We start from the raw sequence: 18945 nt of genomic DNA on the forward strand, positions 1-18945 counted from the left end.
AAAAAAATAATTAATGTAGTTACTTGAACAAGATGTCGCCAACACTATAGGCCAACAATCCCGCAGCAACACTGATTGAACTGTGGGGGAGAAAATAAAAGAGGACACGAGGGAGGAAGGGGACAGGTCAGAGGCCATCTGGGAGAAATGGACGGGAGAAAGTGGCATGCATATGATCAAGATGTATTGTTTATATATATGACATTGTCAAAAAACAATAAATAGCGTAAAGATACTCTACTAAAGTGATAATAAGGTAAATAAGGGGGTAGAGCAATGCCTTGGTAGCTAAGAGAACTTGTTGCTCTTGCAGAGGACCTGGGGTTCAATTTCTAGCACCCACATGGTGGTTCACACCCACTGGGAACTTCACACTTCAAGTGGATTGAAAGAACCAGAGCCCAAAATTAAATCAAGTCAAAAGCATTTTATCACGGTAGGTGTCCGTGAACTAACTGGTTAAATAAGTCCCTGGTTCAGTAAACTGGTAGAACCCCTCTAAATATCTGCTTCAATGTTCTGCCAGCAGAATTCATGTGATTGGGAAAAGTGCAAGAAAACTGGTATAAATCGGGAATCTTTACACAGCAGATGGAGCAAATGCCTGAGCGAAGAGTGTCCCACAGGATCCTACGGGGCAGCGTGCCTTCCTGAGCTCCCCAAAGAGTGTCCCACAGGGTTCTACGGGGGAGCATGCCTTCCCGAGCTCCCTGAAGAATGTCCTGCACAGGGTCCTACAGGGCAGCGTGTCTTCCTGAGCTCCCTGAAGAGTGTCCCACACGGGGTCCTACAGGGCAGCATGTCTTCCTGAGATCCCCAAAGAGTGTCCCACACAGGGTCCTTTGGGGCTTCAACCCATATGTAATTAGATAGGATCTTCAATATTGTGATAATACTCTGTAGACTGGAAGCTAGCAGTTAAGGGGCCCATGTTGCACTAACTGCTCTAAAATCATCTAGGAGACACATTGCTAAGCATATCTAAGAGGGATTTTCTAGATTCGGTTAACTGAGGCAGCAAGACATATTCTAAATGTAGGTGGCACTGTCCCATAGGCTGGGATCCTGGACTGAAAGAAAATGAAGAGGTGAGCTGAGCACCAGCATCCATCTCTCTCTGCTTCCTGACTGTGGATGTCATGTGACCAGTTCCCTCACACTTCCTTCCCCATGCCTTCCCCACCAGGGTGGACTGTGAGCCAAAATCAAAATAAATCCTTCATTCCTTCAGTTGCCATTGTCTCAGGTACTTAATTATATCAATAATTCATACGTGCAAATGTGTGCGTGTGTGCACACACACAAACACACACAACTTTCCAAATAGCAATTTCCACTAGGGTGAAGATCTTTTCTCAAAGCAAAATTTAAAAAACAATTAAAAGCCAATAAAACCATCTAAGTTCATAAACAGAGGTATTGGTTAAAGTGTTTACCAAGGCAGAGTATGTTGGCGCATCCCTATAATCCTAGCCCTTAAGAGGGTGATGCAGCAGAATGGCCCTGAGGTCAAGATTAGCTCAGACTCATAGCAAGAGTTTGCCAACAAAAGACCCCCTCCAGCGTATTTTTTTAAAGATTTAATCATGTGCATGTGTTTGTATCTGTATGGAGATATGTGTACATGAGTTACAGGTGATGGGCGGCCCAGTGTGGATGCTGGGACTCAAACCCAGGTCCTTGGCAAGAGCAGCAAGCATTCTTAACCGCTGAGCCATCTCTCTAGCCCCAGGACTTCTAAAACTAAAAAAAAAAACAGCAGCACCTTCTTCGATTTATAAACAGCGATACCCGTTAACATTTTACTAAGACAGGCTCATTGGGGTGTGTCATCTGTAATCCCATGATTCCAGAGGCTGAGGCATAAAAAAATCATCCTGAACTTGAGGCCAGTGGGGATACAACCTTGCAAGGCCCCGTCTCCAGAGGAAAACAAAAATTAAAATAAAATAAAAAGCATTCAGTAGAAAACTGTCCTTCAGTGCCCCTCTGAGAAGAGGATGGGAGCAAACGGAAGACAGGTTTTGCTGGAGGCTTTTAGCCCTGGCATCAGGGCAACTGTGGCTACAAGAGACAGCGTCATCGCATCAGGCCTGCGGAGACCCCGTGAGTCATCATCCATCAGAGACCGTTTAGACAATGCGTGCCCCTGATCCGCCAGCTCTGTGCCAAACCAGAGAGAAGACAAGCGGCATCCACAGGCACACCTCATTCACCATCTGGGTCTCCATTGTCGCTGTCCTCCTAACACGTCATGCAGGGGACAGGAGAAAGGCAAACAAAACCAGGTGTACAGACCGCAAGTAGTCCCCTGCCAGATTGTTCTGGTTCCCTGCATGTCGCTGTGATTCAAAACAGAAACAAATCACTCTGATCCAAAGCAGGTTAGGGGAGGGAACTGCTTGTTTCAGCTTACACTATGAGGTCACGGTCCCCCACGGAGGAAAGTCGGGGAGGGAGCTCAAAGCAGAAACGTGAAGGCAGGTGCGTGGGTTAGTGACTTGTCTGCTGTGATGAGACACTGTGAACAAAAGTGACCTTTGAAAGAGTTTGTTTGGGCTTACGGTTCAAAGGGATAGGAGCCCATCATGGTGGGAAGACACGGAGGCAGACAGACCTATACGGGAGCAGGAAGTTGGTTGACCAGATCTTGAACCACAAATGGGAAGTAGAATGAACTGGAAGTGGGGCAAGGCTACAAGCTTTTTCAAAGCAGATCCCCAGCCATGTACTTCTTCCAGCAAGGCTCCACCTCCTAAAGGTTCTATAACCTCCTCAAATAGCGCCACCTACTGGTGACCAAGAGTCCAAATACATGAGCCTATGGGGACTATTTCTCATTCAAAGTGCCACAACTGGACAGCTTACGATTCCACAAAGCAAACTGTGACTCTGCCATCACCTTTCCTCAGCCTCCAAAGAGCTGGAATGACAGACCAGTTCCAACAGGCTTGGCTGAAACAGTTGTCTTTTTAATCTGGTTTACTGTGCTTTCTGTCGTTGCTTCCTCCTCACTGAAACACTTTCTGGAGCAAGGCTCTTGAGACCCAGGAAGTAAATAAAACTTGCAAGTCTCATGAAGTTCCTGAAGCTCAACAAGATTTACAAGGCACCTCCCCAACATTATATAAGCAGTAACAACTGCTGGAGAAAGGAGACTCTCCCGCCAGCTTTGTTACCTATAGTTGTGGTAAGAGCTACGTTCCATGGGTGCTTTGGGAGCAGGAGGCTGTTTGGTCAATGAAGTACTTGCCTTGCAAGCATGAGAATGACAGTATGGATCGCCAGGATGAAAGCTTGAAAAATAAAGCTACAGGCATAGAAGCAGAGTTTTGTAATCCCAGCACCGGAGGAGTGGAGACAAGGGTGTTCCATGGAGAATGGTCACCCATCATGAATCCTGAGTCCTAATGAAAGACACTGTCTCAAAAATTAAGGTGGGTGGTGCCTAAAGAATGACATTCAAGATTGACCTCTACATATACATGTTCAAATGTGCATACATACCCACACGTGCAAACCCATGTATACACATGGGCAAACACACATAAGCTGCTTTTAAAATGGGACTTAGGGGTCACAGAGGTGGGTCAGCAGCTAAGCGCTTGCCTCCAAGCAAGAACACCAGAATTGGAATCTCCGGGACCCACATAAAACATGCATGGGTGTTGTGGCGTGTGTCTCTGGACTCAGAAGGTAAGCATGGGATTCCCACAACATGTGTCTCGCTAGATTAGGTATATTGGGAGCTCTGGGTTTGCTTCAGAGATCCTGCCTCAGGGAACAAGGCAGAAGAACAATCAAAGATGATTCTGAACATCATGCCAAAGCCTCCACACACATGTACACACACATGTGCTCATACACACATGCACACAAACATACACATGCATGCCCACCACATGCATGAAAATGGAAATGTAAGATTTATATTATTTATGAGTCTCTCTCTCTCCCCGTGTGTGTGTGTGTGTGTGCATGTGTGTGTGTGTGTGTGTGTGTGTGTGTGTGTGTAGAGTGTAGTTTCTGACAGAGGATGGACATGTCAGATCCTCTTGAAGCAGGGTTGAAAGATGGTGGTGAGCCATCCAACACGGGTACTGTCAACAGAATCTTAATGAAAGAACATGTGTTCTTAACCACTGAGCTCTCTACCCTTAAAAATAAGGAAACGAATAAAATAAAATAGGAGGGAAAGGAAAGGAGAATCTAATTTTTTAACCAACCAAATCAGCTCTATCTCTCTAGTCCTGTAACTGTACCAAAGCTGTCCCGCTCACAGGGTCCTGTTGCACAAACCAAGATCAAGTTCAGGCTTCTATTCCTAACATGTAAACTGAGCGGGGACTTGAGCAGGAGATTGTACGCATCCCAGACCCAGGGAAGGAGGCGGGAGGCGCAGCTTGGCAGTACTAAGCAGGTCTCACCGTCCATGTCTAAACGCTGCATGATGATAGCCAGCTCCACTTCACTCGGCATGTACCCCAAAGAGCGCATGGCCATACCCAGCTCCTGCTTGGAAATGAAGCCGTTCCCATCTCTGTCCAGAACACGAAAGGCTTCTCGGATTTCTGCAAGGAAACAGCAGAGAAAGTTCACCAGTCACGTGGCCACTTCATTGCCATCAAACCACCAGTGACTAACAGTAGCCTCTTGCTGTACCAGTAGGAGGCTTGCTGCCTTCCTTGTTGTCGTGACTAGACACATGATAAAAACGATTTCAGAAAGAAAGAGTGTAGCAATGAGGCTCAGTTGATAGAGTGCTGGCCTGACATGCATGGAGCCACAGGGTTCCAACCCCAGCACCGTGTAGACTGGGCATCGTGATGCTCAGTAGGAACCCCAGCCCTCAGAAGGAAGGGTGGAAGAAGGACCAGATGTTCAAGAATATCCTAGGCTTATGTGTTGCTGTGGCAAGACAGAGGCCAGACTGAACCACATGTAATTCTGTCTCAAAATAATAAATAGACAAATGGAAAACTAAGGTGGAGAAATAATTGAGGAAGAACCGCAAAGTTGATCTCTGACCTGTAAATCTCTGACCTCACACACATGTACGAGCACATGCGAGCACGTGCACACACACACACACACACACACAAATAATTATAAAATAAAACTGAAAAGAAAGAGAGGAGGAAGAAAGGAAGGTCCAGGAAAATAAAGGAGGAAAAGAGGAATGGGCGAGAAAAAGAAAAGCAGGAGGCAGACTGCCCTAAATATCTGCACAGGGTGCCGTGGGCACAGTCAGGCGGGGACCCCAGCAGAAAATTGCCTTGATAAAGGGAGAGACCGTGTGAGCTTCGCAGAAATGACAGGGTCAGGGGGGAGAATGTGAGAGCCCCCCTGCTGCTGCTGGTGACACGCAGCGTTTAATAACCTCAGAGGACACGAGGTGAGGCTCCCACTGTCTCCATTTCGTCCCTCTAATCTGCAGTTGTTTTATAAACAGCCGCAGCTCAACACCAATGTCACAGAGCTTCACGACAACTTTAATCACTTTCTCCCTGGTCTGGAAAAGAACTGGGCTCTGCTATCCCTTTGGCTCACTTCGCATGGCAGGAGGTCTCCGGCTCTTTACTCTGGGTTCTACCTACTCCCTATCCCCCCGAGCCTCCAACGCTGGCAGTCTTGGATTAATTGAACATTTCTCATCATGTCCCCCCTTTGTAAGGCATGAGAAATTCGAGATTAGAGTTTAAAGAAAAGAGGTCCATCCTAGGTATCAAAAGAACATGGGATCTGCAGCTGCTTGGAGCTGCTCCAAAAAAAAAAAAAAAAAAAAAAAAAAAAAAAAAAAAAAAACAACTCCAGTGTAGGGCGGCTACAGGGAAGGCTCAGTGGTGAGATCACTGGCTGCACAAACATGGGCACCGAAGTCCATATTTGTTTCTCTCAGCCCCTCTTATTTCAGTTAACTTAACCTTCAGCTTCCTGCAAATACATAACTCGATTCTTCATTAAGTCAGCGTAACACCCTATTGTGTACAGGTACTGCGTTTCCTTTATCATTTGTAGACATACGTAGAGAATGGACCAACATTCAAGCTATTGTGCCTAGCGCAACCATCAGCACAAGTGTTCACATGTAAATGTGGTATACAGGCTTAGATTTCCATTCCTTTGGGCAAATACCCAGGAGTAATAACGCTGGATCATAATGGAAGTTATGAATAAGTGCGGTGGGAGGAATGTGTGCAATGCGTGCAGGTGCCATAGGAGACCACAGGGAGCACCTGACCGTCCTGAGCTGGAATGGCAGGCAGCTGTGAACTACCCAGTGTGGGCACTGGGTATCAAAGTTAGCTCTTCCGGAAGAACTGCATGTGTTCTTAGCCACTGAGCCATCTCCCCAGCTGTTGTCTTTCATTTGTGGGGAACCCACAGTGCCTGAGACAGTTTCTATTCCCAACAACCCTCCTCCCTCTTATCTGAACATTTGCATTTGATTTGGGGACCACTCAGCTCATCCAAGACATCTCACATTTCAAGATCCTTAACTCAATCTTTCCAAGGAAGCATTTGGAATTCCAGAGGATTAGGCCTTGTCATCCCTAGGTCTATTTCCCGGGTAATCATACTCTTCCATCCTGAGATTCTTCCTTAAACAACTTCCTTTTCTCTTTCCTTGCCAAAGACACATTCACCCTTTGAGATCACTCCTTATTTCGTTTCTGCTGCTGTCATCAGGCACCCTGACTAAGAGCAATGGAAGGGAGGCAAGGGTTTGTTCAGGGGCATGGCTCCAGGTCAAAGTCCATCACTGCAGTGAAGTCAGGGTAGGACCCCAGCAGCTGGACATATCCACAGTCAAGAGCAGAAAGAAATGAATGTGCCCATGCTAGCCATACTTAGCTGGCCTTCTTCAGTCTTCTATTGCTCAGGGTCCAGCCCATGAAATGGTGTCACCCACAACAGGCTGTGTATTCCCACATCAATTAACAATCAACAATCAATTAACAATTAGCAATCCCCCCACAGACACACCCACTGGCCAACTTCATCTACATGAGTCCTCACTGAGACGCTTCTCGAATGAGTCCATCATATAGAAGTTGTGCAAGGTTGATAGTTATGTAGATTTCAGAGATTACAGCTTACGTAGATCTCAGGAAAAATGTCTCACCATCCACAGACATGCCTGTTTCTAAATCTGCTAACTATTCAGTAAGCCATCACCCCTTTTACATCTGGCACAGTCCAGCACTGTGGGCAAAAACTGGAGAATGGTTGAGGCTTTCTGTCCATCAGCCTAGATGCAAGTTTGGTGAGACACTCTGTCTCAAGAGAACAAGGTGATAGGGATAGTGCAGGACGCCCACCAAAATCCTCTGGCCTCCGTGCTTGTGCACAGGCATGCACAGCAGTGCGTGTGCAACATGCATGTGCACACACTCTTTTCCCAACTGTCTCATCAGACTTCTCATCTCCATGTGTTCCCTGCTCATACTGTAGGGGGCGCTAGACAGAGAGCGAACAGATTGCTGCAAATGCATCAGTATCAACAGAATAAATATTGTAGTACTGAAAAGCTGGAGAGATGGCTGAGTGGTTAAGAGCACTAGCTGTTCCTGTAGAGGGCCTGGGTTCAAGTCCCAGTACCTACATGGCAGCTCACAATTGTTTGTAATTCCAGTTTCAAGGGATCAGATTCCTTCTTTTGACATCAGTGGGCACCAGGCATACAATTGGTACACAGATACACAGGCAAGCAAAACACGACATGCATTAACTAAATAGGATTAAATTAAAAATAAAAGAGAATTATGGGGATGGAAAGATGGTTCCACAGTTAACAGTGCTTGCTGCTCTTGCAGAGGACCCAAGTCCAACTCCCAGAACCAAGGTTGGATGACTAACAGCCACCTATAACTCTAGTGCCAGGACATCCAATGTCTGCTCCTGGCCTCCAAGGGTACCTGTGCTCCTAGACATAAAGGCATATATATCATTAAAAATATAAGTAAACCTTAAAAAGTAAGAATCAAGTCTTACTAGTGATTTTTAATCAGTTATTAATACTAGCTCATCATGTGGGAATGCTTTCTGCAAACACACGTGGATCCAGCAAAGAGAAAGACCAGCCTGCAAGCAACGACTCCAGGCTCCCAGCCAGGCTTAGTAGCTAATTATGTTGGCAGCCAAAACCAGAGGTCTCAATTTGCTCCTGTGTAAAATGAGCTGGGTTGGCTATGAGGCCCCTGCAGCTCCTACCAGTCCTCCCTTCTGTGGATCCATGAACATCGTTAAGACTTTGAGAGAACAGGAAGCTCGTGTCTCTTACATCCTTATTAATCTGCCCTCCCCTCCAGCTTCTCCTTTCCTTCCGTGGAGAGAATAAAAACAAGTTTTCAGTCAAATCCAAATGCTTTGTGTTGCTAGTCCTTTCCCATCAGCACAACACCCAAGCCCTCTGAGTTATCCTACCTGGTCCCATACATCCTGAAAAAAAAAAACTCAGTCTTGGCAGAGAGCACTGAAGAATACCAGAGCCTCGTGCAGCTTGACTTCAGACACTGGAGATGGCAAGATGCACAGGCAGGATCTCCTGAAGTGTTTCAAGACAGCTGGTCCAAACCCCAGCATCACTTTCCCCAACTGAAAAGGGCACGGAGTGCTTGTTTTCATTCTGTGACTGGGACCAAACACTTTGATCAAAAGCAATGCAGGGGAGGGAAGGGTTAATTTGTCAACACCTCTAGGTTCCAGTCCATCCAAGTCAGGGCAAGAACTCAAACAGGACCTTGAAGTAGAAGCCTTGAAGGAATGTTACCTGCTGCCTAGCTTTTCTTAAACAGCTCAAGACCACTGCCCAGGGAATGGTGTCGCCCACAGTGGGCTGAGCCCTCCTGCATCAACTAATCTAGACAGTGCCCCCACAGGCATGACCATAGGCCAATCTGATCTTGGTAATTCTTCCATTGAGACTTCCTAATCAAATGACTCCAAACTGTGTCGAGTTGATAGTTAAAGCTCACTAGGACAGTTGGATAAGGGTAATCTCTCTCCAATCCTGGTAGTGACATTTTTGGCTTAGTAACAGAAGAGTCCATAGACCAGAAGAAAATGTGAGATTCATTGTCTCACGTTCAATGATGGGGCTCACGACTGGAGTTGCGCATAGACAGTTTCCCATCGAACCCCTCTTTCCCTGAAGTACTCCTTCCCAGGGGATCATCTCCACTTCACATCGTTCTCCCTTGATTTTGCACATTCTTTGAGGACACTGAGAGCACCAAACACAGTGGCTAATATTGTCGCTTGGCAACATCCAGAACCATCCAGGCTCTATATACATCTCTAGGGTTGTCTTGAAGATGTTTCTAGATCAAGTTTAACTGAAGTGGGAATCACTGTACACTGTTGGGATATAATTCCATAGGCTGGGGTCCTAGACTGAAGAGGAGGGAGGAAGAAGGTGAGCACCAGCATCCCCCTCTCCCTCCCTCCCAGCTGTGACCAGCTGCCTCACACTCCTGCCACCACGCCTCCCCTATCAGATGGACGGTGACAGCAGAACGTGACCAGGAATAAACCCTTCCACCATCAAGTTGCTTTTGATCCGATATTTTGTCCCAGCAATAAGCACCTAGTACACCTTCCAAATTAGTAAAGTTTGGTTATCATCATGGTCGAAAGCCTTCGGGGGACATAGGATTTAGTTGGCCTCACCTTTTCACAGGTCACAGATATTTTGGGGAAAAAAAATCATGGTGGCAGGAGTGTGTGACAGAGGAGACTTCTTCACTTCTCGGCTATACGGGAAGCAGAGCGTGAGACACAAAGGGGCCAGGCATAATATACCCACTAGGATCCCGGGCCCGACTCCCTGCCCCCAGTGACCTACATCTTCTAACTAGGTCTCACTTCCTAAACTTTCCAGAACTTCTCCAAATAGCATCACCATCTGGGGGTACATTTCATAGTTACAATGCTGTCTGTTGCAGAGCCCCACATTGCTCCTGTGGACTCTGCACACCCAGCTATCACTGGGAACGTCGGCCTATATCCTTAACATTGTATGCATCTGTGGCCAGAGGTCAGTAGGTCATTGCTGTTCTTGTCTGAGACCATAAGCGTCTTGGCAGGAGGGAAGTTGTCCCAAAGAAACACCTCTCTCTTCAGCTACGAGATGATTGGAACAATGAACTTTCTCCAGGAATCTCGTGCTGGGGAAAAGGAAAATTGGGGCCCTGGTACCAGGCAGTTCTGACTATTTATCAGACAACCATGCAGAAGATTGAAGCCTAGAAAATGAGAGGTCCGTGATGGGTGGGACCACACCCTGCTCTATGCATCTCCTCTATTTAAATCTAAGCCTCACGTCACGATACTGAAGATGGACTTGCAGGTTCATTGGACCCCTCTGACCTCTTCTGAGTGAGGCTATTACAGTCAAAAACCTCCTTTTTCTGTTTGTCACCATTAATGGGACCTTTAATTAGAATGTCGACTGGACCTGGCTTGTCAGGGGGACTGTGAGGGCCCAGGCAGTGACAATCTGTGGTAACAACTACATAAGATTCCTGCTCCAGCCGGGCGGTGGTGGCGCACGCCTTTAATCCCAGCACTTGGGAGGCAGAGGCAGGTGGATCTCTGTGAGTTCGAGACCAGCCTGGTCTACAAGAGCTAGTTCCAGGACAGGCTCCAAAACCACAGAGAAACCCTGTCTCGAAAAACCAAAAAAAAAAAAAAAAAAAAAAAAGATTCCTGCTCCTGACCAAAGTGTGGTGTATATACATTGTGTCTACATGTTTGTTGTATATCTCTGTGTGGGGGGGGGGTGCATATTCACACACATGTGCCTGGGGGAACATGCAATAACTTCACTAGGTTTCAAAGGAGCTGAGAAATGGGAGGGGGGGCAGAAAACAGAATACAAAGCTAGAATCGCATCACAGAGCTCCTGGAAATTCAATCTTTCCAGGCTAAAGCAAGCCAGACTGGCTGGAAGAGACAGGTAATGTGCCTCTTTTTATTCTTATTAGCACAGCATGGTATGGAATGGTGCTCGTAAAACCGGCAGAGACATCATCAGTGCAGACAGGACCCCTTTGTGTCTGGCTCGCAGCACCAGTGGGCTCTGGCTCTACTTCTTCTTCCATGCAAAGTGGGGACCACAGCTCTAGCATTTGGGAATAGGCCGTGAGCATGTACTCTTTAGTGGTAATCCCTCTTTGATGGTGGTATGAGTGTGTGTGAGGGTGCATGCCATATGTGTGTGTGCACGTACGCATGTGCATGCATGTGAGGGGGAGGGGGGGTTTGAGGTTTCTTGCGCCTCAGAGTTAGGTGAACATGCTGTCCCAGCATCTTTGATTCAGTCTTTGATTCCCTTTCAGTCTTGAATGCATGGTTGGGCTCAATGAAACCCCGGCACCTCTAAGATGCCTTCATAAGCTGCAGAAGCAATGCCTGTGATGGTTATAGGGGACTATTCTTGTTTCATTTCTGTTGATGTGATAAAACATCCTGACCAAAAAAAAAAAAAAAAAAAACTTAGAGGAGAACACAGGTTTGTTTGAGCTCACACTTCCAGGTGAGGTCATAGCCCAAAGAGGTCATAGCAGCAGGAGCTTGAAGTACTAGCGACATCACATCCACAGTCAAGAAGAGAGCAGTGGCTACATAAACACTTACTTAGGCTTAGCCCTATCTCTACATTTTCACAGTCCAGGACCTAAACCCAGGGAATGATGCTGCCCACACTGGGCACTTTCCCCATACATCAATGAACAGAATCAAGACCCTACCGATATAGGCCAAGCCCGTGTAGGCAATCTTTCATGAGACTTTCTTCCCAGATTTCCCAGAGGATGCTAGGTTGCATCAAGTGGATAATTAGAAGTAACTATCACAGAGGAAGATGGGCCACTTTATAATCTACATTGTGAAGAACATGTTTGTTTCAGAAAGAAATCTGCATGTGAACACTGTAAGGATCCCAGCAAATACACACTGCTAACTACTTGCTTGTTCTGAGTTACCTTTGATAGATATAATTTTCAAGGGAAATGCAAGACTCGGTAGCCTTGGCATTTGCCAAGCCCTTGCTACACAGAAAGAGAGGGTAGTAAGGGAGAAAGCACCACCACCATAAATCTCAGACAAGACCAGAGGAGAAAGACTAAACTTTGGAACAACTTGTGATGGGTAGTGTTTAGAATCGTCAACTTGACGTGACCTAGAGTTCTCCGGGAAGAGACTCTCAGTGGGTGATTGTCTAGATCAAGTTGACCAAGAGGCAGGTCAATAGGGGGCTATCCTGATTGTTAAGTGCTGTCAGGAGCCCCAGTCTGAAAGTGGGCAGCACCATCCCCTGGTTTTGGATCCTGGACTATATACGAGGAGAGAGAAACAGCTGAGTGGAACGCAAGCAAGCATTCATCGGTCTCTGCTCTTCATTGCCAGTGTGACAGGCTGCTTCAAGATCCTGCCTTGACTTCCCCTCAATGCCGTAAGTCATTTTAATCAAGCGCCATCACATCAGCAGGCATGATACTGGAAGACTACCTGAGTCCACTCCCTCCCTACATTAACTGCTAATCATGGTGAGACAGACCACAGGTCTTTTAGGATGATAATGCCTTCTCAGCTGTCTGACTCTCTGAATAAATCTCAATTCTCAGATTTCAATTACTGTCTCTGCTCATTGCTTTCTCAAAGAATTGGGCAACACCCATGCAATCCCAGTTTCAATATCATGCTGTCCCGCTGGCACATGAAACATAAAAGGATATACAATAAGACATTTCCCAAGAGAAGGAACGTAATAACCCTGCGGGGTTGTCCAGAGCCAAATTTCCATTCCCACGGGATCCAGCTGGGCTTCTCCTCCTTAGAGTGATGCTCATGGTCTTGAGCCCAAAGGGCCTTGGATAGGCATGATCTTGCTGTACAACCAAAGAAACCAACTTCTTGTTTTGCGGTAATTGGTTTTCCTTAAAATTACCCTGCTGTGCAGGAGGAAGGGCTTACAAGGTTCCTTCTCTCCCTGAGGGTTTGTAGAGAATCCACAGTGGCTTAGAGGAGGGGCTTATAATGCCCCACCCCTCTCTGAGGATACAGACAGCTTACAGTAGCTAGAGAAGTCATAAGGCTCTGCTCCTCTAAGGATTTACAGGAAGAGGGAGCGACAAGTTCTTCAGTGGTCAAGTCATGTATGTTGCCTGTGCTCTAGGAAACAATCCTACCCCCCACCCCACCCTAAAAGCTTTTGTGTAACCCTAATGAAACTCACTGGGTCGCACATTACATGAAGGTAGAAGGAGGGAGGAATGTTTGGGGAGAGGAGTAAGAAGAATCAATATGAGTCCAAGTGAGATGGAAAGGGGTAATGTGGGGTAAACAAGATCAAAATGCATTAGACATGCATATGTCATACTGAAACCCATCAGTGTGTACAATTCACATATACTAGCAAAAATATTTTAAAATTACCATGACCAGCACTGAGACCCAGATTCAGTGTTCTGGAAAAGTCCTGCCTCAGATCTACACGATCTTCATAAAGATACAACCAGGTGAGGCAGTGACAGGAACAAAGGTCCACCTATCACAGTGAAGACAGACTCAGAAAAAGATCAGACACCAGCCACTGGGAATGTTAATGCTAACACCCTGACTTTGGGAGCCAGCTGCCACTTGGAACTTGCCAATTTGCAACTTCAAGTTAGTAATGAAGAACATCTAATTTCCTGGCACGATTCCCACAGGATGCAAATCTACTCATTTTCTGTATCTTCAGAAAGAATGCGACTTTTCATTTGTGTGTTGAAGGGGTTGTTTATGTGCTCATGTGTATGCATGCTTGTGATGCGGATGTGTATTTGTGGGTATGTATGTAGATGACAGAAGTCAATGTTGGGTATCTTCTTCAACTACATCCCACTCTGTTTTATTCATACAGGGTCTCACTGAACCTGGAGCTCACTGACTTGGTTAAACTGGCTTGGCAGTGAGTAGCCTGAAGCTACCTGTCTCAGTCCCAGTCCATCAGTGGGATCATAGATGCCTACCACCACACCCAGCACTTATACGGGTGTCAGGGATCTGAACTCAGGTCTTCAACTGGGCCTTCTGAGTGATCTTCCCAAGCTTGAATGACAATTTCCACTGCATGACGTGAGGAATGGAACACATGTGTTTTGTGGATACACATCATTGAAAAATGGCAAAACTGGAAAGATCCAGTTCCTAGGTGAGGTAACTATGACCCAGAAGATTCAAGATACAGATGTGCAGATCTTTATTCACAATAAGGCATGGACTGACTGATTTGGTGGTCTGGAGAGATGGTTCACTGACTACGAGGATTCCTGAACTCTTGTAGAGAATCTGAGCTTGGGTCTTACCACCCATGTCAGGTAGCTAACAAGGCTGTGTAACTCTGGGGGAATCTATCGTCCTCTTCCGGCACTTCACTCATACACACATCCTACACACCGACACACAAACTCAAATGCAAGTTTAAAAATAAATATTAAAAGAGAAAAAAGTTAGGAAGCATTTCTACCTTCGCAAAGGAAGGTCAAGAAAGAAAAAAAACAGATTTGGAGGTGATTAACACAGGTATTCACTCCAAAAACAGCTGCTGTTTACTTACTATCTATCAGATACATTAGGAGACATGGTTAGTGAGTAAACCCTTCAGGCTTCAAAAATCTAATCTAGATGACAAAAAAGAGGTTGACCAGATGTCCATTGGCAAGAATAGCAAATGGAATGATTCAAGAGCCCACAGATCTTTAGGATGGAGGCAAACTCTACAGAAAAAGTGTTGTGTCAGAGTTGGTGGCAAGACACAGTCCAGCCCAGGAGTGATCTGAGGAGTTCCTTCTCTCCTTAGGAACTTCTACTCAGGTAAGGCCAGAATCTTGACTATACTCCATAAAAGAGTATCAAGATGAGTATTCTATTTTCATTTATTTTGTTGTAATAAAAACACCCTGAGCCCTAAAGAACAAAGGGAAGAAAAGCATATAGTCCACCACTGAAGAGAAGTCACAGTGGCAGAAGATTGGAGACATCTGGACTCACCATACCCACAGTTAACAATACAAAGAAATGAACCAGCATTTCCTGGAGTTGTTCTTGCGTAGCTTTCTCTGGTCTCATACAGTTCAGGTCACAGCCTACGAAATGGTGCTGCCCACATTCAGGAGAGGTCTTCCTGTATCAGTTAACAATCAGGGCAAGTTCCCACAGACATGGTCACAGGTTAACTTGGCCTACGTAACTACCCATTAAGAGAGTTAAGATCTCTTTCCAGGAGATTTTAGACTGTGTCAAGTTGATAGTTAAAATCAGCCAGCTCAATGAGTCAGAGTGACACAAAGCTAGTGAGTTTATTAATAGAAGAGAGAGTATACATTTTGGCTGAAGCAAAGGAATTTAGAGAAAGAGAGACAATTAGGAATATGAGAGTACACATTAAACACATGGACATAGAGTTCTTGAGAGGGAGAGTCGCACTTAGACATCTCTGAGTGGTAGGTATTGGGGATGGGAAGATGGCTTAGTGGGAAAACGGCTTGCAATGCAAGCGTAAGAATCTGAGTTTGGGTCCCCCAAACCAATGTAGAAGATAGGCACTGTGGTGCACATTTGTAACCCAAACACTGGAAGGCAAAGACAGACACCGGAAGCTCATTGGCTAGGCAACTTAGACATATGGATAAACTCCAGATTCAGTGAGAGACTCTATCTCAAAAACTAGAGAAAGAGATAGACGAGGACATTTGAAATTGATTTCTGGCCTCCCATGGACACATATAAGTACACACAAATGATTTTGCAGTTTTGTAAGTTATTTAATAATTTACAGCAAGGGTGCAATTTACAGCAAGATTTAAAGATTAAGTCTAAGAATCAAGGAAGAATATATATGAGTTATTTTACTTATTTCTCTTAGAGAATTCGCCCTTTGTAAATGAAACTATAAGGTTTTACAGGGTGTACCATTTAGGTTTAGGGATGAGAGGGGAATGTTAACACACTCGTGGCCACCACACAGTGTGACCCTAAATAATCACAGTATGTTGACACATGCCAGGCTCATTGAGAATATGTCACCATAAGATGGACATGTAGGGAAGTCTGTGGGGGCATTTTCTTGGTCAATGCTTGATGTGGGAGGGTACAGCCCATTGTGGGTGGTGCCGCCCCTGTGCAGGTGATCCCAAATGCTATAAGCCACAGGGAGCAAGTCACTAGGCAATGTTCCTCCATGGCCCTCCGCTTCCATTCCTGCCTCCAGGTTCCTGCCTTGAGTGCTGCCTCTCACATCCCTTCATGATAGACTACAACTGGAAGGTGAAATAAACCCTTTCCTCCCAAATTTGCTGTTGGTTATGGTGTTTTTCACAGCAATAGGAAGCTAACTAGCACAGTCGTGTTAAAACATCCTTGCTTGAGATACCTCCATGAAAACAATCATTGTATTGCAGCCAGTTTCGATTTTTTTCTTAAGATTTACTTTGTGTGTGAAGGGTAGTGCACATGAGTGCAGGTGTCCTGTCCACAGGGGCCAGAGATGACTGATCCTCTGGGGTGGGACTTTCAGGTGGTGTGAGAAGCCAACATGAGTACTGAGAATGAAATTCAGGTCCACTATGAAAGCAGTACCTGCTCTTAACCAATGAGCCCCCTCTCCACTCCCTGGCAATTTTGTTTATCAATTGTGCTGAAGTCTTTCAGTCCCAGCCAGATTCCAGAGGGAAGGTTTTTTTTTCCCCATGCTGCCTTTTTTCTCTTTTTATCCTGCCTCAGTCGGGAGTCACACTTGAACCTTTGAAATCTTAAGGTCAACAAGGCAGAACGGAGAGATTGTCAAGACACAGCATGTCTACATTACTGTCTACACAGCTGGAAGAAACTGATCTAGAAGTGATGGTGAACTGCCAGTACCACTTGCATAAGGCCTCCACAGTCTCTGGGCTCTATCTACCCTGCGAGCCATGTACTGACAAAGGATGCTCTAAGCCTCTACTAACAGAGGACTCTGAGAACACAGATGGTCCTATTCAGGGCTAGCGCTGGACATTAAGAAGTAGATACCCTGCTGACCATCAAGAAGTGAGGGTCTATGGCAGAAGGAGAACTTTCAAGCTGTCTGCCCCCCCCACCCTAGTCTCTCTCTTTTCCCTACTCACCATCTGTCCATATCACTTGGCTCTCGGAATTTTGTCTCTTGCCATTTTACATAGACACCTTCTAGCCCAGCTCATCTCATACATATTTAAAATCTCATTTTCCCTACCTCCTTTCAATCCGGAATGCCAGCCAGGAGCATTCAGCCCTTTTCTGGCCTTGGTGGACTTCCATGGTCAATTTCTGGTCTGTTTTGCTTTGTTCTTTTACTTTCGGGAGCAGGGTTTCCATCAGCTTTAACCTACCTGAAATGCTAAACTCAGTTTAGCTTTGTCTTGTTGGCGTATAAAATTTTGGATGAGGTTACCTCTCTTCTAGTATATTTCCAAAGCTTTATTTCTTGCATGCCTCAGTGATTTGCCCATGTGTATCTATGTACGCCACATGAATAGTTAGTGCCTGTGGATGTCGGAAGAGGGAACCAGATCCCCTAGAACTGGAGTTACAGTTGTGAACCAACTTGTGGTTCAAACCCAGGTTCTCCATATGAGCAATAAGTGTTCTTAACTGCTGGACCATCTCTCAAATGCCTCTTCTAATATTTTTGCCAGTGGATACCGAGAAGGTGTCTCACTGTATATATAGTTCAGGGCTGGTTTTGACTTCGTGGTGTAGCCAAGTATAGCCTGGAATTCTTGATCCTCCTGCCTCAGCTTTACTGAGTGCTGGCATTAGACATGTCTAACACCATTCCTGGTTCTATTTCTCTTCTATTTTTTTCTTTTCTAACGCAGAGGGGCTAGAGATCAACTTTGGCTGTTGTCCCTCATTATTGCCCACCTTCTGCTTTGAGACAGGGCTTATCCCCGGAACCTGGAGGCGGAAGGTCCTTGATTAGGCTAGGCTGCCTGGCAGGTAACTGAGCCATGGAGATCCACCTGTATCCATCTCCCCAGAGCTGGCATTAGAAGCATGCACCATCATACTGGGCTTTTTTGTTTGACCATTGATTCTGTGGCTGGAACCCAGATCTGAATGTTTACAAGGCAAGCATGCTGACTAAGCTATCTTCCTAGCCTAACAGTCCTTAAATCCTCAGAAACACCCCAGTTTTTCAGCTTGCCGATGTCGCCAGCATCTAAAACAGATAAGACTATTCTTCACATCCCGACTTACCTGCTTAGTCTCTGCTGGCCAACACCACCAGTTCTTTAGTTATTAAAATCACGTTCTTTGGCCATGATGTAGTAAAAAGGACCAAGAACTTGGAGACACCCGAGATACATAGTAGAACCAAGTGACAAAAATCAGGATATAAGCCTGGCATCTCTGCCTTCATTTTGTGTCTGTTTCCTTGACTTTGGTTCAGAATCCTCCTTGACTCAGCATTAGCATGGTTAGCTGTTCAAGGGATGCCTGTCTAAGTAACCTAACTCGCCTCCCTTTGAAGCTGAGGATGGCAGGATACGCCTCCTACACCTGGAGTCATCTTGGATTCTAGGAACAGCAGAACCCCCCTCCCAGATGCGGATGATTGTCCATTACGGTGAGGCCACATTGGGAGCAGGAACAATCTCCCCAAAACTAGCTTGTCTCCCCACCCTAAGCTATAAAGATTTCTTTGGAACACCATACAGAGCCAGAGTTGAGACAACAACTGGCACATCTGCACAACTGCTTAATTATGTACACTTTCCCCCCTTTAACTCTAGTCTCATGTCAGTACCCCAAAAGTGAACATGAGGTCACCGGACTCCTCTATCTGTTCCCCTCCCCCTGTGTGCACTGATTAAATCTCCTCTCTCTGCTTTTCACCATTATTTATCTCTCTAATTAGTGCGTTGGGGCAGGTCA

General features: G+C 45.8%; 1 protein-coding gene across 3 annotated transcripts in view; it reads right to left on the reverse strand.

The window, feature by feature from the left end:
• The window catches only part of Caln1 (calneuron 1), a 476552-nt gene that overhangs the window by 226141 nt on the left and 231466 nt on the right, over positions 1 to 18945 (reverse strand). For all 3 annotated transcript variants that reach the window (XM_057765690.1, XM_057765691.1, XM_057765692.1), the window contains one exon: positions 4428 to 4571. In XM_057765690.1, the coding sequence (XP_057621673.1) occupies positions 4428 to 4571 (144 nt within the window). The remainder of the gene's footprint in view (positions 1 to 4427; positions 4572 to 18945) is intronic.

Source organism: Chionomys nivalis, chromosome 3 (genome assembly GCF_950005125.1).
Source record: "Chionomys nivalis chromosome 3, mChiNiv1.1, whole genome shotgun sequence".
Classification (NCBI taxonomy): domain Eukaryota; kingdom Metazoa; phylum Chordata; class Mammalia; order Rodentia; family Cricetidae; genus Chionomys; species Chionomys nivalis.